This window comes from Ovis aries, chromosome X (genome assembly GCF_016772045.2).
Source record: "Ovis aries strain OAR_USU_Benz2616 breed Rambouillet chromosome X, ARS-UI_Ramb_v3.0, whole genome shotgun sequence".
In the NCBI taxonomy this organism is placed as follows: Eukaryota; Metazoa; Chordata; class Mammalia; order Artiodactyla; family Bovidae; genus Ovis; species Ovis aries.
Window position 1 is genome coordinate 45,995,321 of NC_056080.1, and position 27,362 is coordinate 46,022,682.

Genomic DNA, 27,362 nt, shown 5'->3' on the forward strand with positions numbered 1-27,362 from the left:
AAGGAGCCTCCATACTGTTCTCCATAGTGGTTGTATCAGTTTATATTCCCACCAACAGTATAAAAGCTTTCTCCACAATCTCTCTGGCATTTATTACTTGTAGATTTTTTTGATGATGGCTATTCTGAAAAGTGTAAGTTTTGTCACTGTAGTTTTGATTTGCATTTCTCTAATAATAAGCGATGTTGAACATCTTTTCATGTGATTTTTGGCCATCTGTATATCTTCTTTAGAGAAGTATCTACTAGATCTTCTGCCCATTTTTTGATTGGGTTGTTTGGTATTTTCGGTATTGAGCAGCATGACATGTTTCTATATTTGGAGATTAATCCCTTATCAGTTGCTTTGCAAATATTTTCTTCCATTCTGTAGGTTGCCTTTTCATTGTTCATGGTTCCTCTTGCTGTGCAAAAGCTTTTAAGTTTAATTAGGTCCCATTTGTTTATTTTTGTTTTTATTTTCTCTAGGAGGTGGATGCAAAAATATTCCTGCAAATTTATGTCAAAGAATGTTCTGCCTATGTTTTCCTCTAAGAGTTTTACAGTATGCAATCTTACATTTAGGTCATTTATCCATTTTGAGTTTATTTTTTTGTGTGTGTGGTATTAGAGAACATTCTAGTTTCATTCTTTTACATGTAGCTGTCCAATTTTCCCAGCACCATTTATTGAAGAGACTGTCTTTTCTCCATTGTATATTCTTGCTTTCTTTATTGTAGATAAACTGACCGTAGGTGTGTGGGTTTATTTCTTGACTTCCAATTCTATTCCACTGATCTATATTTCTGGGTTGGTGTGTGTGTGTGTGCCAGGTCCACTCTCTTTTTTAGTAATAACTTAAACATTTTTATTTTATATTGGAATATAGTTAACTAACAATGTTGTGTTAGTTTCAGGTGTACAGCAGAGTGATTCTAGTATACATGTATCTATTCTATTTCTGATTCTTTTCCTATTAGGATATTACAGAGTATTGAGCAAATTTGGCCATGCTATACAATAGGTCCTTGTAGTAGCATACTTTTTTTTTTTTTGCTTACTGTACCTTTGTAAGCCAGGGAGACTGAATCTTCTAGCTCCGTTTTTCTTTCTCAGGATGATTTTAACACCATAGAGTCATTTGTGTTTCCATGTAAATTTGATTTTTTTGTTCTAGTTCTTTGAAAAATGTCATTGGTAATTTAATAAGAATTGCATTGAATCTGTAGTTTGCCTTGGGTAGTATAGTCATTTTGACAATATTGATTCTTCCAATCCAAGAACATAGTATATAGTTTGACCTGTGTCACCTTCAATTATTTCATTGGTATCTTACAGTTTTCATAGTAAAAGTTTTTGCCTCCTTAGGTAGGTTTATTCCTAGGTACTTTATTATTATTATTTTTGATGCAGTGGTAAATGGGATTGTTCCCTTAAATCCTTTTTCTGATTTTTGTGGTTAATGTATAGAAATGTGAGTGATTTCTGAGTATTAATTTTGTATCCTGCAACTGTACCAAATTCATGGATAAGCTCTAGTGTGTGTGTGTGTGTTTGGGGGGGGGGGGCAGATAGCACCTTTGGCATTCTCTATGTACAATATCATGTCATCTGTAAACTGTGACAATTTTTCTTATTTTCCAAATTGAATTCCACTATTTGTTCTTATTTGTCTGTTGGTTTAGGTTAGATTGTATTTTTTTTTTCCCCCTGAAGTAAGATTGTATTGCTACAGACTTCATTCTTAGAACTGCTTTTGTAACATCCTATAGATTTTGGATCATCATGTTTTCATTTTCATCTGTCTCTGGGTATTTTATTTTAATTTCCTTTTTGTCTTCTTCAGTGACCCATTGGTTGTTTAGTGACATATTGTTTAGCCTCCATGTGACTGTGTTTTTTCCACTTTTTTCTTATAGCTAACTTCTAATCTCTTAGCATTTTTGTTGGAATGCAGGCTTGATATAATTAAAATTTTATTAAATATACTGAGGCTTCTTTTATGGCATAGCAATTGAGAGAATCCTATCCTGGAGAATTTCTCATGTGCACTTGAGAAGAATGTGTATTCTTCTGCTTTTGAGTGAAATGTTCTATAAATATCCATTAAGTCCATCTTGTCTAATATGGCATATTAAGGCTTGTGTTTCCTTACTGATTTTCTGTGTACATGACCAGTCCATTGAAGAAAATAGGCCATTAAAGTGACCCCAATATTATTGTGTTACTATCAATTTCTCATTTTATGGCTGCTAGAATTTGCCTTATATATTGAGGTGCTCCTATGTTGGGTGCATTCATATTTACAACTGTCATATCTTCTTCTTGGATTGATCCCTTGTTCATTAGGTAGTGTCCTTCTTTGTCTCTTGTAACAGTCTTTTATTTTAAAGTCTATTTTGTCTGATATGAGTATCGCTACTCCAGCTTTCATTTCCATTTACAAGGAATATCTTTTCCATCCTCTCATTTTCAGTCTGTGTCTCTAGATTTTAAGTATGTCTCTTGTAGACAGCATATATATGGGTCTTGTTTTTTTATCTATTTATCCAGTCTATATCTTTTTGTTGAGTGTTTAAACAATTTCCGTTTAAGGTAATCACTAATGTGTATTTTTTATTGTCATTTTGTTAATTATTTTGGATTAATTTCTGTAGTTCTTTTTCTTTCCCTTCCTCTTTTGTTCTCTACTGTTCTGATTTGATGTCTATCTTTAGTGTTTGGATTGCTTTTTCTTTCTTTTTTCTTTGTTTATATCTATTACATATTTTTGGTTTCTCTTTATCATGAGGTTTTGATATGGCAGTCTTTGTATATACAATATTGTTTAAAGTTGCTGGTCTCTTAATTTCAAATGCATTTTCAATATCCTACATTTATACTCTTCTCTTTTCACTGTTTCTGGTTTTGTTATTATATTTCGTATGGATGCTTGCCTACCTTTATTGTATGTTGCCTTCATCATTGAGCTTTCCCATTCATAATTTTCTTGTTTCCAGTTATGGCCTTTTCTTTCCCATATAGAGAAGTTCCCTTGGCATTTTTGTATAGCTGATTTGGTGGTGCTGAATTATCTTAGCATTTCTTTGCCTGTAAAGCATTTGTTTTCTCTGTGGAATCTGAATGAGAACCTTGCTGGGTAGAGTATTCTTGGTTGTAAATTTTCCTTTTCAGCATTTTAAATATATCATGCCACTCTCTTCTGGCCTGCAGATCTACTGCTGAACAATCAGGAGATAAGCTTATGGAAATTCCTTTGTATGTTATTTGTTGCTTTTCCCTTGTTGCTTTTTAATATTTTCTTTTTGTCTTTAGTTTTCATTACTTTGATTAATGTGTATCTCAGCATGTTCCTCCTTTGATTTATCCTGTATGGGACTCTCTGTGCTTCCTGGTTTTGAGTAAGTGCGTCCTTTCCCATTTTAGTGAAGAGTTCGGCTATAATCTCCTCAAACATTTTCTCAGGCCTTTTTTCTCTTCATCTTCTTCTGTCACCCTTATAATACAAATGTTGGTATATTTAATATCCCAGAAGTCTCTAAGGCTGTTCTCATTATTTTTCATTCTTTTTTCTTTACTCTCTTTTGCAGTAGTGATTTCCAGCTCACTTAGCTATTCTTCTGCCTCATTTATTCTATTTATTCCTTCTAGTGTATTTTTCATTGCAGTTATTGCATTGTTCATATTTGTTCTTTTAAGCTCCTAGAAGAAAGTGAAAGTGAAGTTGCTTAGTCATGTCCGACTCTTTGCAACCCCATGGACTGTAACCTATCAGGCTCCTCTGACCATTGGATTTTCCAGGCAAGAATGCTGGAGTAGGTTGCCATTTCTGTCTCCAGGTCTATAATAAACATTTATTGTATTCTCTTGATCTGTGCTTCATTATTTTTCTGACTTCTTGAATCATCTTTACTGTCATTACTCTTGAGTCTTTCTCAGGTAGATTGCCTATCTCCACTTAGTTTCTCTGTGGTTTCTATTTGGTTCCTTCTTCTTTAACATATTTCTCTGTCATCTCATTTTACTTAATTTTTGTGTTTGTGGTCCCTTTTCCTCAGGCTGCAGGACTGTTTCTCTTGTTTCTTGTGCCAGCATCTTGTTGAGTGAGGTGGATCCAGGGTCCCTGTACAGGTTTTCTGGTGGGAGGGACTGGTGCTGCCCCCTGGTAGGCAGAGCTAGGTGTTGTCCCACTTGTGGGCAAGGCCATGTCAAGCCATGTGTTTATAGGTGGTTGTTGGCTTAGGATGAATTCAGGTAGCCTGTCTGCAGATGGATGTGGCTGTGTTACCACTATTTTGGTTGCTTGACGTGAGGCATCCCAGCACTGGATCCTACAGGCTGTTGAGTGGGTTGAGATCTTGATGCCAATATGATGACTTCTGGGAGAGCTTATGTGGATAATATTCCTTGGAACTCCCACCACCAGTGTCCTTGTCCCCTCTGCTTCCCTAGGAGAGTAAGACTCACAGGTAGGTCTGGCCTAGGCTCCTATGGAGTCACTGCTTTGCTCTGGGTCCCAGTGCACATAAAATATGTGATTCCTCCAAGGGTGGAATCACTGATTTCCCCAGTCCTGTGAAACTCTTAGACACAAGCTTCATTGGCCTTCAAAGCCAAATGTTTGTGAGCTTCCCTTTCCGTGGCCAGATCCCAGGGTTTGAAGCCTAATGTTGGGCTCAGAACTCTTACTCCTGTGAGAGAACCTCTGCAATATAATAATTTTCAAGTTTGTGGGCTGCCCACCTGGCAGGTATAGGATTTGGTTATATTGAAAAAGCACCCCCTGCCACTGTCTTTTTTCTTCTTTGTCTTTGGTTGTAGAATACATTTTTTCATATGTTCAAGACTTTTTTGTTAATGATTGTTCAGCAGTTAGTTTTGATTTTGTTGCTTTCATGAGAGGAGGTGAGCTCAAGTCCTTCTACTCTGCTATATTGTCTGCTGCCCCTATTGTACATTCATCTTCAGGTTTTCCTGTTACTAATTAGCATTCTTTCATTTCAGCTTGAAGAACTTTCAGCATTTATTGTAAGTCAAGTCTAGTGGTGATTAACTCTTTCTGCTTTTTAATTTTTTTCTGGTCTGAAAAAGTCTTTTTCTTTCCTTTATTTTCTGGGTGCAGCATTCTTGGTTGGATGATACTTTCTTTTAGTACTTTGAACATATCATTCCACTCTCTGTTGAGAAATCTGCTGATAGCCTTATGCAGGTATCCATGTATATGCGATTTTTTTCTCTTGCTACTTTTAATCTTCTCTTTTTGTCTTTGATTTTAGATAGCTTTATTAGAATGTGTCTTAGAGAAGACCATTTTGGGTTAAATTGTTTGGACATCAGTGAGCCACATGAACTTGGATATCCAAATATCTACCCAGAATTGGGAAGTTCTAGTCATTGTTTGTTTAAACAGTCTTTGTTATCCTTTCTTCTTCTCTTATCCTTCTCAGACTCTAATATTTTATAGATTGTTAATCTTAATTTTACCCCATAAGTCACATAGGCATACTTCATTCTTTTTCATTTTTTTCCCTAGTCTGACTAAACAATTTCAAATGACCTTTCTTTGACTTCACAGATACTTTTCTTCTGGGGGATGAAGTCTGCTATAGATGCTCTGTATTGTATTTTTTTCATTTCATACATTGTATTTTCAGCTGTATAATTTGTTTGGTTCTTTTTATAATTTCCTCTGTTAAATTTCTTATTTTGTTCACAATGTTTCCCTGATTTTGTTGAACTGTCCCTCTTGTAGCTCTTTGGGCTTCCTTAAAATAACTATAATATATTTTGACTTGTTTATCAGGCAAATCACAGATCTCCTTGTTTTGGGGTGTCAGTTTCTGGAAATTATTGCATTCCATCAATGATGTCTTGTTTCCTTGACTTTTCATATTCCTTCTAGTTTTGTGTTGCTGTCTTTGCATTAAAAGGGGCAGTCACACCCTCCAGTTTTTATTGACTGGCCTCTTCTTTGCATCCACATAGATTATTCTGTTTGGAACTTCTCCACTGAGCTCTCAGCCTCCCAGAATGACACTCCCAGCTGGTAGTAATTGTCAAAATCTGTGTTCTTTGGAGAGACTAAGGTAAAAAACTATTATGCCATTTTGATGATGTTGTCTAACAGTTTTCAAATGTGGTATCAAAAATATGACAGTACCAGAGGCTAACAAATGATATATAGATATTAGGGAGGGTGTTTGGGGAGTGTTCATTTTAATTTTTTAATTAAGCTTTTTATTTTGAGATCATTGTAAATTCACACACAGGAATCAAAAATATGGAAATATGCCTTGGACCCTTTATTTAATTTCTCCAATAATAGCACTTTGCAAAACTATATTGTAATATTACAGCTAGGATATTAACATTGTTATAGGACACAGTCAAGAGACAACATTTCTACCATCAAAAGGATTATTCTTATTACTCTTTTATAACCACACTTATTTCCTTCCTTTTCCCATCTCTCCTTAACTCCTAGCAACCATTAGTATGTGCCTCATTTCCAAATTATATTATTTGAAGAACATTATATGAATGGAATCATATCATCCGTAATCTTTAGGTATCAGTTTTTCTCAATCATTAAGATTCCTTAGAACTTCACCCAAGTTGTTGCATGTACCAGTAGTTGGATCCTTTTTATTGATGCATAATATTCTATGATATAGAGTACCAGTATTTGCTTAATTACTCACCCACTGAAAGACAGCTAAGTTATTTCCAGTTTGGTCTATTTTGAATGAAGCTGCTATGAACATTTGTTTAGAAGTTTTTAAGTGAAAATAAATTTCTGCTTCTCTGGGATAAATGCCCAGATGTGTAATTGCTGGATCATCTTGTAGTTGTATATTTTATGTTTTAAGAAACTGCCAAACAATTATGTAAAACAGTGGCTATACTGTTTTACACTCTCACCAGCAAAGTATGAATGTTTCTGTTTCTATACACCCTTGCCAACATTAGGTGTTTTCACTATTTATTTTTCTATTGCCTTTGTAAAAGATATGTAGTGATAGCTCATTGTGATTTGCATATTTTCAATGATTAATGATGCTGAACATCTTTTCATATGTTCAGCTGATACCCAAATATCATCTTCAGTGAATTAGCTGTCTTTTGCCCATTTTCCAATTGGAATGTGTAATTTGTTTTTGTTTGTTTTCATTTATTTTTTACTATTGAGTTTTGAGAGTTCTTCATATATTCTAAATACCAATGTTTTGTCAGGTACATGGTTTGCAAATATTTTCCCTAGCATGTAGCTTGTCTTTTCATCTTCTTCACATGGTCTTACACAAAGCAAAATTTTCTACTTTGATGAGGTCCATTTTACCATTACTTGATTTTATAATTCAAGCTTTTGGTGTCAGTTCTAAGGAATTACTTGCCTAAACCTAATCCTGACAATTTTCTCCTACTGTTTTTTAAAAGTTTGTAACTTTAAATTCATTATCTATTTTGAGTTACTTTTTATAGGTTGTGAATTTAGGTTGAGATTCTTCTTTGTTTTTGCTGTTCAGTTGCTAAGTCATGTCTGACTCTCTGTGACCCAGTTGACTGCATGATGCCAGGATTTCCTGTCCTTCACTGTCTCCCAGAGTTTGTTCAAACTCCTGCCCATTGAGTTGGTGATGCTATCTAACCATCTCATTCTCTGCTGCCCCTTTCTCCTTTTGCCTTCAATCTTTCCAAGCATCAGGGTTTTATTCCAATGAGTTAGCTCTTCCTATCAGGTAGTCAAAGCACTGGAGCTTCAGGATCAGTAATTCCAATGAATATTCAGGCTTGATTTCCTTTAGGATTGACTGGTTTGATCCCCTGCTGTCCAAGAGATTCTCAACAGTCTTCTCCAGCACCACAATTTGAATGCATCTGTTCTTCAGCACTCAGCATTCTTTATGGTAAAACTCTCTCATCTGTACATAGCTACTGGAAGAACCATAGTTTTGACTATAAAGATCTTTGTTGGCAAAGTGATGTCTCTGTTTTTTACTATGCTGTCTAGGTTTGTCATAGCTTTTCTTCCAAGGTGCAGTCACTGTCCAGAGTGATTCTGGAGCCCAAGAAAGTAAACTCTGTCACTGTTTCCCCTTTCCCTCTTCTATTTGCCATTGAGTGATGGGACTACCCTGGGATGGGATGCTATGATCTTAGTTTTTTAATGTTGAGTTTTAAGCCAGATTCTTCACTCTCCTCTTTTATCCTCATCAACAGGTGCCTTAGCTCACTTTCTGCTGTTAGAGTGGTATCATATGCATATCTGAAGTTGTTCAGTGCCATTTGTTTAAAAAGTTATTCTTCCTTCACCGAATTGCTTTTGTACCTTTGTCAAAAAATTGGTTGGGCATATTTGTGTAGGTCTATTTTTTGGTTCTCTATTCTCTAACATAATCTACCATGTCTATTCTACCAACACCACACTGTCTTGGTTACTGTAACTATCAGTGTTGAAATCAGGGTAGACTTATTTTTCAAACTTTATTCTATTTCACATTTATTTTAGTTATTCTAGCATATTCATTTGATTTTGACCTGTCCTAAAGCCTCTGTAGATGAGGACTGTACTTGTGGCCCTAGAGAGCTCCATAATGGCTAACTGAAATGAGTTGAAGTACCAGGAATTAATCGCCAACTCTCAAGACAGTATAAAAGGCAATTTGAGCTAGGCTCTGTCCTCTGTTTTTCTTCAGCCAGGCTTCCCTCCCCTAGAACAGTAGACTAAGTGGATAAGGCCCCATGACATTATGGGCTTCCATGGTGGCTCATGTGACTTGGAGAAGGAAATGGCAACCCACTCCAGTATTCTTGCCTGGAGAATTCCATGGACAGAGGAGCCTGGTGGGCTATAGTCCACAGGGTCACAAAGAGTTGGACATGACTAACTGACTAACAGATTCATGGTGGCTCAGACAGTAAAGAATCTGCCTGCAATGCAGGAAACCTTGGTCAGGAAGATTCCCTAGAGAAGAGAAAGGCTATCCACTCTAGTATTCTTACCTGAAGAATTCCATGGACAGAAGGCCATGACAAGCTACAGTCCATGGAGCTGCAAAGAGTCAGACATGATTGAGTGACTAACACTTCACTTCACATGGCATTATAGATTGTGTTGCAATCTATATTAAATCTGAATTAGAGAAATGATAACAAAAATGCTCCTTATCACTTCCAGAAATGTGCCATTGGAAGGATTAAGAAAGCTGGCTTTCTTAGGTATCTCAGAAAACTCGCTTGATCTTCCCGTGTGTGTGTGTGTGTGTGTTAGTCACTCAGTTGTGTCTTAGTTTTTGCGGCCCCATGGATTGTAGTGAAAATCACTTCTACTTATGCAGTGCCTATGAGTCTCAAATATATCAGTCACCACAGTCCTGGACTAAGAGGGCCTTGAAAATGGAAACAGAAATATTGGAGGAAATTTTTAGGAATTCAGTGGTTTGAAACTAGATAAGTTTATTTGAAGACTGGATCGAAAGCTGTTCAGGTGAACAATTGTTTAGATACTGGGAGACAAGACAGGACTTGCAAGGGATAGTCTTGAGACAAGGCAGAGAAGGAACATGACACAAATGCTTGGTATGAGCGAGTAGGACTGTTTTCTAATTGGTTGCTTTGTGCATGTTCTTCTGCTTTAAGGTTTCTCAGTGGAAAAATAAGCCAGTCTCAGATAGACTTGGGAGAACTTGGGCTGAGGTAAAGGAATATCATCCCATTACGAAGGTCAATGTGGTAGGGGCAGTGGAAGGATTCAGAATGAAAGAAGTTCAGGAGAAAAGAGCCTCCAGGAGACAAAGGTGGGCCACTAGGACAGTAGCCCCTTTGTAGCCTGAAGACTGTCCAGGTAGTTGGGGCTCATATCTCTAATGAATAAGCACATTCTCTCAAAGGATTCTCCTATCCATATAGATCATAGACTTAGTGTAATTAACTCCAGATTACTTTTTAACACAGTTCTGTTTTCACCACCAAGGAGTTAGGAGTGGCTGCCTTTAATTTCCTACCTAAAATGAATCACATTTCCACGACGAGTGAAAGTGTCAGTGAGCATCTTCAAAGACTAAGAAGCAATAAGAAGTTAAAAGGAAGGCCATGACTAGCTGGATGCCCAAGCTAGGTGCACTGGTCCACTGGAAATCAGATATCCACAGGCACTAAACCTCTTCAATAAAAAGGAACTTCATTGGAAATAATTAAGGGTGCATTATGTGACTGCTAGAATTTCAGGCAACTTGAATCTGATCACTTAAATGGTCACTCATTCTGAATCAGAGAGCCCTTTAAGAGAGCACAAGGAAGGGCCTAAGGAAAATGAAGTCTCACTAAGATTGCCTACCCTGGGGAGAATAATAATGGCTGTCAGTAATAGAAAGAGCTGTCAGTGGTTGAGGTGAGACAAAAAAAAAAAAAATGAGCTGTTCTTAACTAGCTTGAAGGATCAACAGAACCCTGAGGTGGAGAGGAGGGAGCAGTAGACTTGGAAACAAGCTGACTTAAGTTCAGAGTCAATTTATGCCAAATATCCTCAGTTTCTTCATCTGGAAAATGATACTAATAATGTCTACCTTTTCAGGGGTATCATAAAAGTGAAATGAAGGAACTTATATAAAAGGACTGGTACTGAATAGCTTCTTGAATAAACAGAGGGTAGTTCCTTCCCTTTGTTCAATTAAGCATTTTAATGTTTTCTAGTTCATGAAAATAAGAAAATAAAGCTTCATTTCATATTCAAGTTGATTTCCAAGGTATTTTTCTTTATAAAATACTTTAGTTTATGACTCAAAAAGAGAACAATATCTGAATCTTCTGTCTAGGTTCAGTTTGAAGTCCTCCATTCTGATTTGGGGTTCATGATTTGGCAAATGCCCCCAATCCAAAGAAGGTTATATGCATATCCCTAATATATATGTGTGTGTGTTAATAAATTCCATATATTTACTATTGCCCAACTGTTTCTTAATTGTTAATAAAGTTTAGTTTCTCACTTTAAGTGAAAATAAAAGAAATAAAATTTCTATTTTTTTTCCTGTACCAAATGAGCTATCTGTGGACATGGCTGCCTTAAATTATTCACTCTTAAGCCTTAAGTCTTTTAAAGATCACTTACTACTTATCATCAGAGACACCTGGGAATCTGGACATTTCCCACAACCCTAAGTGAACTTTAGCATGGAAATAAGCATATGAATATGCAAATACATAGCTTATGGCTTTTCAGTTTCACAATGAGAGTGAGTGAGATCAGGGAGGTTGTAGTTAAAGGCAGTTTTACCTTTTTGTTTAGAGACTTTTCTCACAGTCATTGCAGCCTGTCTCTTCTGGTTTTCAGAAATCTCAAACCCTATAACATAAAAATAAATCATTTTGTTATGAGTAACATAGACCTTTTTTAAAATGTATAAATTAGCACAAGTTTTCTGGAAGAGTAATATTAACACTTACCTAAAACAATGCATTTCAATGTATAGAGGGGCAAAAAGGTGAGAACATGAGTTGAGAGGCTGTTAAATGGAGAGTAGTTGAATAAAATATGGTGAAAAGTGGAAAGATATTTCACAATCAAAAGCAAAACTACAAAGAAAAATGAGTTAAAAATGAGATTACAGCAGAAAATATACATAGACTTAAGGAAAGTTTTTAAACAAGGAAAAAATTGAATGGCAAAAAGTAATTAAAGAAATAATCAAAATATCTGTGGAGGTTCTTTGCCAATTTTTAACTGAGTTTTGGGTTTTAACTAATTGAGTTGTAGGAGTTCCTTATATATTTTAAAAATTATCACATGTATGGTTTGAAAATATTTTCTCCCATTTAACAGGTTGCTTATTTGTGCTGTTGTTTTTTTCTTTTGCTGTGCAAAGTCTTTTTGGTTTGATGTTTCCTATTTTTGCTTTCCTGTCCATGTTTTTGGTGTCATATCCAAAAAAATCATTGTCAAGACCAACATCAAGAAATATTTCCCGAATGTTTTTGTCTAGGATTTTTACAGTTTCGAGTCATATATTCAAGTCTTCAGGCCACTTTGAACTGATTTTCATGTATGGCATAAAGTAGGAGTTCAATTTTATTCTTTTTCATCCAGCTTTCACATCATTCATTGAAGAAATTATCTTTCCCAATTGTGTATTTTTGGAATCCTTGTTGAAGATATGTTGAATATATACATGTAGGTGTTTTTCTGAGCTCGCTATCCGATTGCATTCATCTATGTTTGTCTTTATGCCAGCACCAAACTGTTTTAATTATTATAGCTTTGTAATATATTTTGAATCAGGAATTGTGATGTCTCCAGCTTTGTTCTTCTCTCTCATGGGTATACTATGGATCCCCATGAATTTTAGGATTTTTTTTCCTGTTTCCATAAAAAATGCTACTGGAGTTTTAAAATAGGAGCACATTGAATCTATAGATGGACTTTAGTAAAATGAACATGTTATTAACATTGCCTTCCATTCCAAGAATACAGAATGTCTATTTATTTATGTCTTCCTTTAATTTCTTTCAGTAATGTTTTGTAGTTTTCAGTGTACCAGTATTTTAACTCCTTGGTTAAGTTTATATCTAACTATTATATTCTTTTTGAAGCAATTGTAAATGAGATTGCTTGATTTCTTTTTCATATAGTTTGTTGTTAGTACATAGAAACACAATTTACTTTTGTGTGTTGATTTTGTATCCTACAAATGAATTCATTTATTAGATGTAAAAGCTGTTTGTGGAGTCTTTAGGGTTTTTACATATAAGATGATCTTATCTGCATCAAGAATAATTTTACTTTCTCTTTCCTGATTTGGAGGAATTAATTAGTTAAGCCTAATTGCTCTAGCTAGGACTTCCACTACTGCACTAACTAGAAGTGGCAAATGTAAACATCTCTTGTTCCTGATCTCAGAGAAAAAGCTTTCAGTTTTCCCTACTTAAGTATAATATTAGCTAAAAGCCTTTGACTGTGTGGATCACAAGACACTAGAAAATTCTGAAAGAGCCACCTGACCTGCCTCTTGAGAAATCTGTATGCAGGTCAGGAAGCAACAGTTAGAACTGTACATGGAACAACAGACTGGTTCCAAATAGGAAAAGGAGTACGTCAAGGCTGTATATTGTCACCCTGCTTATTTAACTTATATGCATAGTACATCATGAGAAAAGCTGGACTGGAAGAAACATAAGCCGGAATCAAGATTGCCAGGAGAAATATCAATAACCTCAATTATGCAGATGACACCACCCTTATGGCAGAAAGTGAAGAAGAGCTAAAAAGCCTCTTGATGAAAGTGAAAGAGGAGAGTCAAAAAGTTGGCTTAAAGCTCAACATTCAGAAAACAAAGATCATGGCATCCGGTCCCATCACTTCATGGCAAATAGATGGGGAAACAGTGGAAACAGTGTTAGACTTTATTTTTGGGGGCTCCAAAATCACTGCAGATGGTGACTGCAGCCATGAAATTAAAAGACGCTTACTCTTTGGAAGAAAAGTTATGACCAACCTAGATAGCATATTCAAAAGCAGAGACATTACTTTGCCAACAAAGGTCTGTCTAGTCAAGACTATGGTTTTTCCTGTGGTTATGTATGGATGTGAGAGTTGGACTGTGAAGAAGGCTGAGTGCCAAAGAATTGATGCTTTTGAACTGTGGTGTTGGAGAAGACTCTTGAGAGTCCCTTGGACTGCAAGGAGATCCAACCAGTCCATTCTGAAGATCATCCCTGGGATTTCTTTGGAAGGACTGATGCTAAAGCTGAAATTTCAGTACTTTGACCACCTCATGCGAAGAGTTGACTCATTGGAAAAGACTCTGATGCTGGGAGGGATTGGGGGCAGGAGGAGAAGGGGAAGACAGAGGATGAGATGGCTGGATGGCATCACTGATTCAATGGATGTGAGTCTGAGTGAATTCCGGGAGTTGGTGATGGCCAAGGAGACCTGGCATGCTGCAATTCATGGGGCTGCAAAGAGTCGGACATGACTGAGCGACTGAACTGAACTGAACTGATTAGCCTTGTGTGCCTTCAATATATGGTTTATATGTTGAGGTAAATTCCTTCTATACCTTGACGATAGTTTTTATCATAAGAGTATGTTAAATTTTTTCACATGACTTTCCTGTATCTATAAAGATGATCATGTGACTTTTCCCCTTCATTTTGTTAGTGTGATGTATCACATTAATTAATTTACATATGTTAAACCATTCTTGTATCCCTGATAGATCCCACTTGGTCATGGTGTCTGATCCTCTTATTGTATTGTTGAATTTTTTTCCCTGTGATTTACAGAGGACTTTCCCATGGATTTTGTTACAGATATTGATTTGTAGTTTACCTTTCTTATGGTGGAAGGCTTAATATTGTTAAATATCCATTCTGACTTGAAGCTATCTATAGAGTCAATGCAATTCTTCAAAACCAGAATGGTATTTTTTTTTTTTACAGAAACAGAAACAGCAAGCCTAAAATATATGTGGAATCATAAAAGACTCATAATAGCTAAAGCAATCTTGAGAAAGAAGGGCAAAGTTGGAGACTTCACAATTCCTCATTAAAAATATATTATGAAGTTACAGTAATTAAAACAGTATTGTATGGCATAAAGAGAGACATATAGATCAATAGAATAGGATAGAGGGCCAGAAATAAACACACACATATACAGTCAGCATATCTTTGACAAGGCTGCCAAGAATACACAATGGGGAAAGGATAGTTTCTTCAACAAATGGTTTTGTGAAAATTGGATATCCACATGCAAAAGAATGAAACTGAACTTCTATCTTATGCCATAAATGAAAATCAATGCAAAGTGGACGGAAGACTTGAATGTATGACTTGGAATTGTAAAACTTCTAGAAGAAAAAAGGGGGAAAATCTTCCTGACAATGATTTCTTAAATACCAAAAGCACTGGCAACAAAGCAAAAGCAGACAATGGGACTACATCAAACTAAAATGATTCTGCCAGCAAAGAAAAGAAACAACATATAAAAAGGCAATCTATGCCACTCCAGTATTCTTGCCTGGAAAATTCCATGGACAGAGGAGCCTGGTGGTCTATAGTCCCTGGGGTCCCAAAGAGTCAGCCATGACTGAGCATGCACACACACAAACTGAAGTTCACTGAGCTCAGTCAAGAATTTTCTAAAAAAAAAAAAAAAAAAGGCAATCTATGGAATGGGAGAAAATATTTGGAAACCATATATCTAAGGGCTTAATTTCCAAAATATATAAGAAACTTCTCTGCTCAGTAGTAAACAAACAAACATATAGTGATTAAAAAGAATGGTCAAAGGACTTGCATAGACATGTTCTCAGAGAAGTCATACAAATGGCCAACAGGTATATAAAAGTATTCTCCACATTACTAATTATCAGGGAAATCCAAACCTTAACCATAATAAGATATCACTTCACTCCTGTTTAGAAAGCTATTCTTGAAGAAACAAAAGATGATTAGTATTGGTAAGAATTTAGAGAAATTGGACCCACAGTAAACTGTTAGGAGTTAAAATGATTTAGTCACTATAGAAAACTACCATATGATCCAGAAATCCCACTTCTGGCTATATAAAGATAATTGAAATCAGGATCTTGAAGAGATATCAGTACTCTCATATTCATTATAGCATTATTCCCAAAGGCCATGATAATTGAAACAATCTAAATGTCTGAGGATGGATAAAGGGATAAAGAAAATGTGGTATGTATCTTTTTGTATATACAAACACACACACTAGAATAGTATTCAGCCCTAAAAAGAATGGGAATTCTGCCATATGTGACAACATGGATAAATCTGGAGGACATTTGCTAATTAAAATAATGTAGTCACAGAAGGACAAATTCTATATTTGCATGAATATGCAGTATCTTAACTAGTCAAACTCATAGACAGAGAGCAGAATGGTGATTCCAGAGAGAATCACCAGAGAAAACGGGCAGCTGCTTTTCTATAGCTATAAAGTTTCATTTACATAAGATATGAATAAGTCCTAGAAACTTATACAACAATAAGCCTATAGCTAAGATTAGTATATTGTGCCTTTAAATTAGCCTCCAATTACAATAAATAAATACATTAAAAACAAATAAATAAAAGGAAAAAAATTAAGTACAGAGGTCATGGTGTTTTTGCCAGTTAAAAAACCAAGGTTGAGGCCTCGCCTAAAAGAAGAAATTTGCCTTACGAGCTTCAGACCTACGAGCCCTATCCAAAGACAGCTTAGCTTTATGCCCACGAGTTCAAGTCTACCCATGATGTTTGAACTTGAATGCCTGGAGTTGTTTAGCCAGCCTTCACAATCACATAATGCAATTCTTATAATACATTTAATAATAATTTATCTCTTACTGGTTATGCTTTTCTTATTGAACCCTGACTGATACAAGGAGTTATAGTTAGATTCTGTATTCTTCAATTGGAGTGGTTCTGATGATAAATTATGTTTAAGAAAGCAAGTTACAGAGTAATATGTATAGTATAATTGCATATTTTAGTATAATATTTATATTTTTATAAATAAAGTCTTATGTGTATACATTTATATGAACTTGAGATTAGTATAAAAAGACACACATCAAATTAATACTGATTATCTCACACAGCATAGGAGCAACAGAAAAGGGAACAGAATGCTAAACTTTATTATATTTCCATATGTGCTTAAATGGTTATTAAGACTATGCATTTTATAATTAAAAAGCAAAACTAAAAAACAAAAACTATAGTAAATCCACATGACAGCCATAAAAATAATGATTAAAATAGTAAATGATTTAGAGACATGTTAATGATATAATTTTAAGTGACAAAGATATAAATTTATATCTGTCATGAAGTGGCAGAGGTTAGGGGAAACAGAAATAAAGATTCAGGCACTCTATTTTTTTTTAAGACACATAGGAAAAAAGATGGGAAGGAAATATACCAAAATATTTATAAAATTTATCTCTGGGTAGTATGTTCATGTGTGATTTTTAGATTTCTTTTCCTTGTATTTTTGTGTTTTTTCCCCAAAATTGCTTTCAAAGAAAATGACTTACTGTTATAATCAGATCAAATTCTTAATATTTTTAAAAAGATGACCTGTTGGGAAGCAGTTTCTGGAAGCTTTTCTACAGTGTGGGAGATATATTGGAACCAGAGTGAATGGTATGAATCTTCTAGTTGATCTAGGATCTGCAAAAAGCACACTAAAACAATTCCTCTAATAGCACTAACAGTTTAGGTAGTGTCAGAAATTGTTGGTGTCTTTCATTAGGCCAAGCAGCCAGTAGAATTTCTGTAATGATTCCACATCATGTCCTAAAGCAGTGTCCAAATGCTAAAAGCAAACTGAATTCAATGGGACTTAAAGTGAATTATCAATAAGTACTCTACCCAAAACCTGAGAAGACTTAGATAAAACTAAGCAGAGTCTTTCTAATGATCCTTCCTTGCCTCTGGACCATTTCAATCCCCAATACTTCAGACAGGAGAATATATTTGTACCAGGACTCAAATGGTAGGCCCATTTTTTTAGACGCAGTTTTTTCCAACTTGAATACAGATGTTTTAAGGTATAATTCTCCTCCCTTAGGAGTGAGGCAACACCAGAAATTCTGGTGTCTTCTCAAGGAATTTCAAAGCCTGGCTGTATTGTATTTTTTATGCCAGAAAGGCAGGACCATGAGCAGGAGACCAGATAGTACTTTGTAAACCACAAGGTTAAATGCTAAATCCCACAGTTGGAAAGCAGTATAGAAAGTATCTCTACCAGCTATATTCCCTTTGGAAAGGAGAATAACGTATTTCAAATAAAAAAGTATGGTTTAGTGTGATTCTACATCATGCAAATGGTCCTGGTTTTAAATCATGCAAGTGGCCCTGTTATATTTTCTATAATTTACTTTAAAATACTTTTATACAGAGATCATTATATATACCAGTACATTAATAGGGGCATTTAGTTAACACGTAAAGTGATCCAATCAGGAATACACACTCAAGAAGTGATTTGTTAACATATTGAAATTCAGAAGTCTTTGCTCAAGAGGCCACAACTACCAGCAGTTCAGTCGCCTTAATTCAGGAGGCCTAATTAGTCACTGATAAAAAAGAATGCTGTACAAGATATGCCTTCTCCATAAATGTCATATAGGCACTTTAGCCTTCACAAGAACTGGGTATAAGAATCCAGGGAACCCTGCTGCTGCTGCTGCTGCTGCTGTTGCTAAATCACTTCAGTCAAGTCCGACTCTGGGCAACCCCATAGATGGCAGCCCACCAGGCTCCGCCGTCCCTGGGATTCTCCAGGCAAGAACATTGGAGTGGGTTGCCATTTCCTTCTCCAATGCATGAAAGTGAAAAGTGAAAGTGAAGTCGCTCAGTCGTGTCCTACTCTTCGTGACCCCATGGACTGCAGCCTACAACGCTCCTCTGTCCGTGGGATTTTCCAGGCAAGAGTACTGGAGTGGGTTGCCATTGCCTTCTCCACCAGTGAACTCTATAGCCTATATATATACTTCAGAAGGAAGTCTGAATTTTAAGATTGAAAATGGGTACTATATTTTGGCCTAATCAGAGGATTTTGTCACCAGACTTTGACTAGGAAGTTAGCTGAAAGTGAAAGTGAAAGTCTGTCAACCGCGTCCAACTCTTTGCAACCCCATGGACTCTATATAGTTCATGGAATTCTCCAGGCCAGAATACTAGAGTAGGTGCCCATTCCCTTCTCCAAAATTACCAAATCTGCCTCAACTAAACTAAACTTTTCACAGAAGATGCTGTCATGTATCTAAGGACAGAGTTGTGACTTCATTGAAATTACAGACCAGGCGGCATGACTGCTTTTGTGTTTGTTTGCTAATACACTTTTGTATGTTTGGGAGAATTGAGCTGAGGTATAAGTGTAATAATCTCATCTAGTTGGGCTTCCCTGGTGGCTCAGAGGTTAAAGCGTCTGCCTGGAAGGTGGGAGACCTGGGTTTGATCCCTGGGCCGGGAAGATCCCCTGGAGAAGGAAAGAATCCCATGGAGGGAGGAGCCTGGTAGGCTACAGTCCATGGGGTAGCAAAGAGTCGGACACAAAGTAGTGATAATGTAGGGGAAATCAACCTCTAAGTATCACTTAACCCTGACTAGTTGAAACTATTTTTATCTGCCAAAAATAACCTAATAATAGGAAACCACCAAAGTGGATTATGTCAGTTTGCAACACAAATCTCTCTGCCTCTAGAAAAATGAAAATTAATTTAACTCTATGTTCTTCATATCCATATTCTTCTTTCTCCTCTCAGGTCACTTACCAATTTTTTCATCTTCCTGTACCATTTTCCTCTCTTCTCTGAAAGCTCTGAGCCAGCGTATCTTCTCCTCCAATTTCTTGGCAAAGAATAGATGTATCTCCTCAGTCTCCTTGTTGTGAAGCTTGAAGGCATTTTTCATGCTTACATTAAAGTCATCATCTCTGCCATCTTCAATGTCCACTACCTCATATTTATCCATATCAATGCGGCCTTTGTAGTACAGAATGTCTCTCCGGATCAGGTCCTAGACAGAAAGAAAGAGAAGGCTTTTTGTTGGAGGTATGTGGAGAGTGGGTACAAGGACAGTTGGCACATATGTACAGCAGAATGCTAACACTGCCATTGTTCTTGTGTATCAGTGAGAGGTGGTTTGGTTTAAATCTGGGCAGGTTACCTTAGCTTATGACACTACAGTTGGCTAACTAGATGCTATTAGAGAAATCCTCTGGCCTACATCCATGGATTTTGTCTCAGACCTCAGCCTCAATGCACGTATATGTTTACAACAAGACTGCTGATGTGAAGTAGGAACCAGTAAGCCACACATGCATGGCTACAAAGGGCTTTTCCTCTTCCAAAATATTTGCAAGCCTTCCAGAAGTATGAGATAAACTGACTAGTTGCCTGAAGTATATTCAGGAATCTAAGTAGGCCATCGAGACTGGCATATCAGAGAGGGGATGAGTGATAAGAGTAGCTAGGTAGTCAAAGGCTGCTGGCCAGGAAGGATTATCTAGAGAAGGTTGAACACTTAGAATTCTGGGGGTTTTTGGAAAAGGACTCATCTAGAAGGAGAAACGTAGGGAAAGTGAATAAAAAGCTTCATATGTTGACATGGATGAATCTTACAAATCTTATTGCATGAGAAAAATAAAAGTAGTGGTTGGATACAAAGAATATATTGCCTATCCATTATGATTGTTATTTTCATTTTTGGGTATATGAAATTGAATTAAACCCAGTCCATTAGACATTCATAATTATTCAATGTATAGTGCCCTTATATTTCTATTCATTTACTTGCTTACTTGCTTTTAATGATGTATTAAGTTCTGGTGAACCCAATCCCCATTCCAAAACCTATAACACCAAGGCAGACCACATATTAAATCACATGCTCATAATTTCCCTGCTTTCTATTCTATATAATTTTATCTCATCTACATGTATTCTGTTTACATAAAGTTAAAAAAAACACAAAACAATGACACATAATATTTAGGGATATATACAAAATTTATGAGAAAAATACAACAATGATACATGCCAAATTCAAGGGAATACAAAGAGGAGAATGGGGACAAGAGAGAAAAAGGGAAATGGATGCAAGAGGGAGAGGAGGAAGACAGTAGTTATAATGATTTATTTCTTAAATTGAATAGTTTGCCTTGGAAACAAGCAGAGATGATTTTGTCATTTTTGAGTTTGCATCCAAATACTGCATTTCTGAATCTTTTGTTGACTATGAGGGCTTACTCCATTTCTTCTAAGGGATTCAAAATAAAGCAGGGCAAAGAGTTTTTCCAAGAGAACGTACTGGTTATAGAAAACACCCTCTTCCAACAAAACAAGAGATGACTCTACACATGACTCTACACTCTACACATCACCAGATGGTCAATACTGAAATCAGATTAATTATATTCTTTGCAGTCAAAGATGGAGAAGCTACACATAGTCAGCAAAAACAAGACTAGGAGCTGATTGTGGCTCAGATGAGTCCAGTTCAGTTCAGTTGCTCAGTCGTGTATAACTCTTTGTGACCCCATGAACTGCAGCAGGCTAGGCCTCCCTGTCTATCACCAACTCCTGGAGTTCACCCAAACCCATGTCCATCAAGTCGATGATGCCATCCAGATATCTCATCCTCTGTTATCCCCTTCTCCTCCTGCCCTCAACCTTTCCCAGCATCAGGGTCTTTTCAAATGAGTCAGCTCTTCGCATCAGGTGGCCAAAGTACTGGAGTTTCAGCTTCAACATCAGTCCTTCCAATGAACATGTAGGACTTATCTCCTTTAGGATGGACTGGTTGGATCTCCTTGCAGTCCAGGGGGTTCTCAAAAGTCTTCTCCAACACCACAGTTCAAAAGCATCAATTCTTCGGTGCTCAGCTTTCTTTATAGTCCAAGTCTCATATTCATACATGACCACTGGAAAAACCATAGCCTTGACTAGACAGACCTTTGTTGGCAAAGTAATGTCTCTGCTTTTGAATATGCTATTTAGGTTGGTCATAACTTTCCTTCCAAGGAATAAGGGTCTTTTAATTTCATGGCTGCAATCACCATCTGTAGTGATTTTAGAGCCCCCCAAAATAAAGTCTGACACTGTTTCTACTGTTTCCCCATCTATTTGCCATGAAATGATGGGACTGGATCCCATGGTGTTAGTTTTCTAAATGTTGAGCTTTAAGCCAACTTTTTGACTCTCCTCTTTCACTTTCATCAAGAGGCTCTTTAGTTCTTCTTCACTTTCTGCCATAAGGGCAGTGTCACCTGCATATCTGAAATTATTGATATTTCTCCTGGCAATCTTGATTCCAGTTTCTGCTTCCTCCAGCCCAGCGTTTCTCATGATGTACTCTGCATAGGAGTTAAATAAGCAGGGTGACAATATACAGCCTTGACGTACTCCTTTTCCTATTTGGAACCAGTCTGTTGGTCCATGTCCAGTTTTAACTATTGCTTCCTGACCTGCATACGGGTTTCTCAAGAAGCAGGTCGGGTGACCTGGCATTCCCATCTCTTTCAGAATTTTCCACAGTTTATTGTGATCCACACAGTCAAAGCCTTTGGCATAGTCAATAAAGCAGAAATAGATGTTTTTCTGGAACTCTCTTGCTTTTTCGATGATCCTGCAGATGTTGGCAATTTGATCTCTGGATCTTCTGCCTTTTCTAAAACCGGCTTGAACATCTGGAAGTTCATAGTTCACATATGGCTGAAGCTTGGCTTGGAGAATTTTGAGCATTACTTTACTAGCATGTGAGATGAGTGCAATTGTGCAGTAGTTTGAGCATTCTTTGACATTGCCTTTCTTTGGGATTGGAATGAAAACTGACCTTTTCCAGTCCTGTGGCCACTGCTGAGTTTTCCAAATTTGCTGGCATATTGAGTGAAGCACTTTCACAGCATCATCTTTTAGGATTTGAAATAGCTCAACTGGGATTCCATCACTTCCACTAGCTTTGTTCATAGTGATGCTTCCTAAGGCCCACTTAACTTCACCTTCCAGGATGTCTGGCTCTAGGTGAGTGATCACACCATTGTGATGATCTGGGTCGTGAAGGTCTTTTTTGTACAGTTCTTCTGTGTATTCTTGCCACCTCTTCTTAATATCTTCTGCTTCTGTTAGGTCCCTACCATTTCTGTCCAATATTGAGCCCATTTTTGCATGAAATGTTCCCTTGGTATCTCTAATTTTCTTGAAGAGATCTCTAATCTTTCCCATTCTATTGTTTTCCTCTATTTCTTTGCATTGATTGCTGAGGAAGGCTTTCTTATGGCTCAGACCATGAATTCCTTATTGCCAAATTCAGACTTAAATTGAAGAAAGTAGGGAAAACCACTAGACCATTCAGGTATGACCTAAATCAAATGCCTTATGATTACACAGTGGAAGTGACAAACAGATTCAAGGGATTAGATCTGATAGTGCCTGAAGATCTATGGATGGAGGTTCATGACATTGTATAGGAGGCAGTGATCAAGACCAGCCTCAAGAAAAAGAAATGCAAAAAGGCAAAATGGTTGTCTGAGGAGGCCTTACAAATAGCTGAGAAATGGAGAGAAGCTAAAGGCCAAGGAGAAACAGAAACATATTCCCATTTGAATGCAGAGTTCCAAACAGCAAGGAGAATAAGAAAGACTTCCTCAGTGATCAATGCAAAGAAATACAGGGAAACAATAGGATGGGTAAGACTAGAGATCTCTTTGAGAAAATTAGAGATACCAAGGGAACATTTCATGCAAAGATAGGCACAATAAAGGACAAAAATGGTATGGACCTAACGGAAACAGAAGATATTAAGAAAGGTGGTAAGAATACACAGAAGAACTATACAAATAAGATCTTAATGACCCAGATAACCGTGATAGTGTGATCATTCACCCAGAGCCAGACATCCTGGAATGCGAAATCAAGTGGGCCTTAGGAAGCATCACTACCAACAAAGCTAGTGGAGGTGAGGGAATCCCAGTTGAGCTATTTCAAATCCTAAAAGATGATGCTGTGAAAGTGCTGTACTCAATATTCCAACAAATCTGGAAAGCTCAGCAGTAGCCACAGGACTGGAAAAGCTCAGTTTTCATTCTAGTCCCAAAGAAAGGCAAAGCCAAAAATGTTCAAACTACTGCACAATTGCCCTCATCTCACACGCTAGCAAAGTAATGCTCAAAATTCTCCAAGCCAGGCTTCAACAGTACATGAACCCTGAACTTCCAGATGTTCAAGCTGGATTTAGAAAAGGCAGAGGAACCAGAGATCAAATTGCCAACATCTATTGGGTAATGGAAAAAGCATGAGCGTTCCAGAAAAAATCTACTTCTGTATTATTGACTACCCCAAAGTCTTTGTGTGGATCACAACAAACTGTGGAAAATTCTTCAAGAGATGTGAATACCAGAATACCTTACCTGCCTCCTGAGAAATCTGTATGCAGGTCAAGAAGCAACAGTTAGAGCTGGACATGGAACAACAGACTGGTTCCAAATTGGGAAAGGAGTACGTCAAGGCTGTATATTGTCAGCAATTCCTGCTTATTTAACTTACATGCAGAATCCATCAGGTTAACTGCCAGACTGGATGAAGCAAAATCTGGAATCAGGATTGCCAAGAGAAATATCAATAACCTCAGATATGCAGATGACACCACTCTTATGGCAGAAAGTGAAGAAGAACTAAAGAGCCTCTTGATGAAAGGGAAAGAGGAGAGTGAAAAAGCTTTCTTAAACTCAATATTCAAAAAACTAAGATCATGGCATCCAGTCCCATCACATAATGGCAAATAGATGGGGAAACAATGGAAACAGAGACAGACTTTATTTTCTTAGGCTCCAAAATCACTGCAGATGGTGACTGCAGCCATGAAATTAAGACACTTGTTCCTTGGAAGAAAAGCTATGACCAGCCTAGACAGAATATTAACAAGCAGAAACATTACTTTGCCTACAAAGGTCCCTTTAATCAAAGCTATGATTTTTCCAGTAGTCATATATGGATGTGAGAGTTGGACTATAAAGAAAGCTGAGTACCAAAGAATTGATGCTTTTGAACTGTGGTGTTGAAAAATACTCTTGAGAGTCCCTTGGACTGCAAAGAGATTAAACCAGTCCATCCAAAAGGAAATCAGTCCTGAAATTTCACTGGAAGTACTGATGCTAAAGCTGAAACTCCAATACTTTGGCCACCTGATGCAAAGAACTGACTCACTGGAAAAGACCCTGATGCTTGGAATCATTGAAGGTGGGAGGAGAAAGGGATGACAGAGGATGAGATGGTTGGATGGTGTCACCAACTCAATGGACATGAGTTTGAGCAAGCTCTGGGAGTTGGTGATGGACAGGGAGTTTGAGATGGACAGGGAAGCCTGGTGTGCTTCAGTCCATAGGGTCGCAAAGAGAAGGACAGGACTGAGCAACTGAACTGAACTGATCTCATATTCTCCAGTCTTCCTAGGTGGCGCTGTGGTAAAGAACCTGCCTGGCGTAGGAGACCAAAGAGAAATGGGTTTGATCTCTGGGTCAGAAATATCCCCTTGAGGAGGGCATGGCAACCCACTCCAGTATACTTGCCTGGAGAATCCCATGAATAGAGGAGCCTGATGGGCTATAGTTCATAGGGTGTCAGAGAGTTGGACACGACAGAAGGGACTTAGCACACATATACTCAGATTCCCAATCCTTAGTCTTCACACTGCATGGTAAACAGAGCTTTTCTGTAGGGCTGGGGAAGACTGTCTTTAAGGATTCTCAGCATAGCTCTGTCAATCTCAAAACCCTAGGTTGCCAAATACATCATGGTGTTCTTTTCCTTCCATAATGATTATGCATATAAATAAGCTTTTGCATAGAGATTGGTTCTAACCCATTAGGTAATCCTGATATCAAGTTTACAAGAAATATAGGTCTGCTATACAGAGTGGGACAATGTAGTTACAAGCCTGTTTCAGAGTTTGGATTCCTTTTACCATGCTCAAATTGGGCAAGTTCAGTCCTGCCAAAATAATGGGGTGGCTCCTTGATGTTTCAGCAGGTTAAGAATCTATCTGTCTGCAACACAGGAGATGTGGGTTCAATCCCTGGGTCAGGAAGATTCCCTGAGTAGGAAATGGCAATCCACTCCAGTATTCTTGCCTAGAAAATTCCATGGAGAGAGGAGCCTGGTGGGTTAGAGTCCAAAGAGTCATAAAGAGTTGGACATGACTGAGCGACTAAGCATGCATGCACACTCATGAACTAACTTCTATAATCCCTAGGAACACTTTGTGAAACATATGCATAAAAAGTAGGCCCTGTCAAACTAACTACAAAAGCAAGACAAGCTGAGGAGAATGTATCGATGCAATCTACTTTGATCCTGTAAAGGCCTGAAACCTGCCTTACAATATGTAATACACATGCACATAGACCTGGACCACACAGCTAATAGGCGGGTGCCCACCTGGCTAGAATATAGGCAGATTCAACCCTCCCTCTATTCCTAACTTCAGCATGCTGCTTCCTTTCCCTCTGAATTGGTGTGTCATAAACATTGTTAGCCTTCAAAATCTTTAATAGTTTTCAAAAATGGAAAGGATGCACATGATCTTAGAGCTAAATTAAAAGCATCAACTGAACCTCCTATTGTTTCTTCAGGTATCTGAGGATAATAATGAATGACAGAGAATTCTGTCTTTGTGGCAGGGGAATAGGACTAGAGGGATGTGTCATTAAAATTCTCCCTTTTCCTGTTCTTTCTGGCTCCCCAGAGGGTTGAAAGTGAGCTTTCAGACATCAGATTAGTCATAAAGCTAAGTGAAGGGATGCGCTATGAATGATTAAGAATGACCCACTGTTCAGAAAACCGACCAGAAAGGGTAGCTAAGGCCACTAAGCAGAACAGAATGGTGAAAAGAATATCAGTTAGAGTCTAAAGTTCTGAGTTTGAATTTTAGCTGCTTAACCTCCTAGCTGTGTGGTAATGGGCAAATGAATTAACCTTGCTGAGCCTCAATTCCCTCAACTATAAAGTTAGGAGAGTCATATTTACCTTGTAAAATTGTTGTAAAGCTCAAATCTAAACATGCAGTATCCACGTCATGAGGCTAGCTTTACCTGATAAACATGGTGCTGAGCTTTCTTGCTTTCAGACCAGTGTTTCATAGATCTTAAAAACTCCTTTTGATAAATGTAAAAAACCCATTGCCTCATTTAGTTCATTTGAACTTTCAAAGTAAGTTAATTAGTGTGACTGAAAAGAAATCAAAGTTAAAGCAACTCTGAATGTTTTAAAATTTACATAGCTACCCCACTGTCCCTAGAAATTCCATAAACCCTTTCAGGGCAGGGGTGGTATTAGTGGTGGGTGGCAAATACTGTTTGCTACTCACTCACCAAAATCACAGATCTATACCTGGGCTCACACTACTAATCCCCTCCCTGACCCAAAGAAGCCTTCTATTCTAGCCCTTTCAGACTTTAAGATCAAATTCACACATTCTTCTTCCTCAAAGCAGCCTTCCATGACTGCACCCTCTAGATCACACCATTACAGTTTTCCTTTTCTGAATGCTAGCACTGACTATGAAGACACTATGAAGACAAGTATAAAGACTATGAAGACAACTGGCATTCAATTACCACCCTAGTGAATTTGCATTAGTTCTGTTTTATATGTTTTATTGCTAATTTTGTCTGTCCATTCAGGTTGTGCCTCGTACTGAGCTTTCTTTGGTTTTGCCTCACTTAGGAGTTATTCAGGGAAGGAGAGCAGATAAAGGCTCAGACATTTTTTCTGCTCAGCTTCTATACATAGCAAGGGGACAAACCTCTCCTGGGCCCTAGTTGCCTGTGGGACTATTGGGAATGGGATGCCCACATGCCAATTGTTAATGGTGATCTGAGTG

The 27,362-nt window shown here is 37.4% G+C and overlaps 1 protein-coding gene across 19 annotated transcripts in view; it reads right to left on the minus strand.

Moving 5' to 3' along the window:
- Nucleotides 1-27,362, minus strand: part of ARHGEF9 (Cdc42 guanine nucleotide exchange factor 9) — a 456,021-nt gene that overhangs the window by 10,659 nt on the left and 418,000 nt on the right. For 17 of the 19 annotated variants that reach the window (XM_015104868.3, XM_060407410.1, XM_060407408.1 and 14 more), the window contains 2 exons: nt 19,259-19,502; nt 11,251-11,319 (listed from right to left, as the gene is read on the minus strand). In XM_015104868.3, the coding sequence (XP_014960354.1) occupies nt 11,251-11,319; nt 19,259-19,502 (313 nt within the window). Of the gene's footprint in view, nt 1-4,007; nt 9,031-11,250; nt 11,320-19,258; nt 19,503-27,362 lie in introns of those variants that run through there. The other 2 variants (XM_060407413.1, XM_060407414.1) reach the window with 1 other exon arrangement.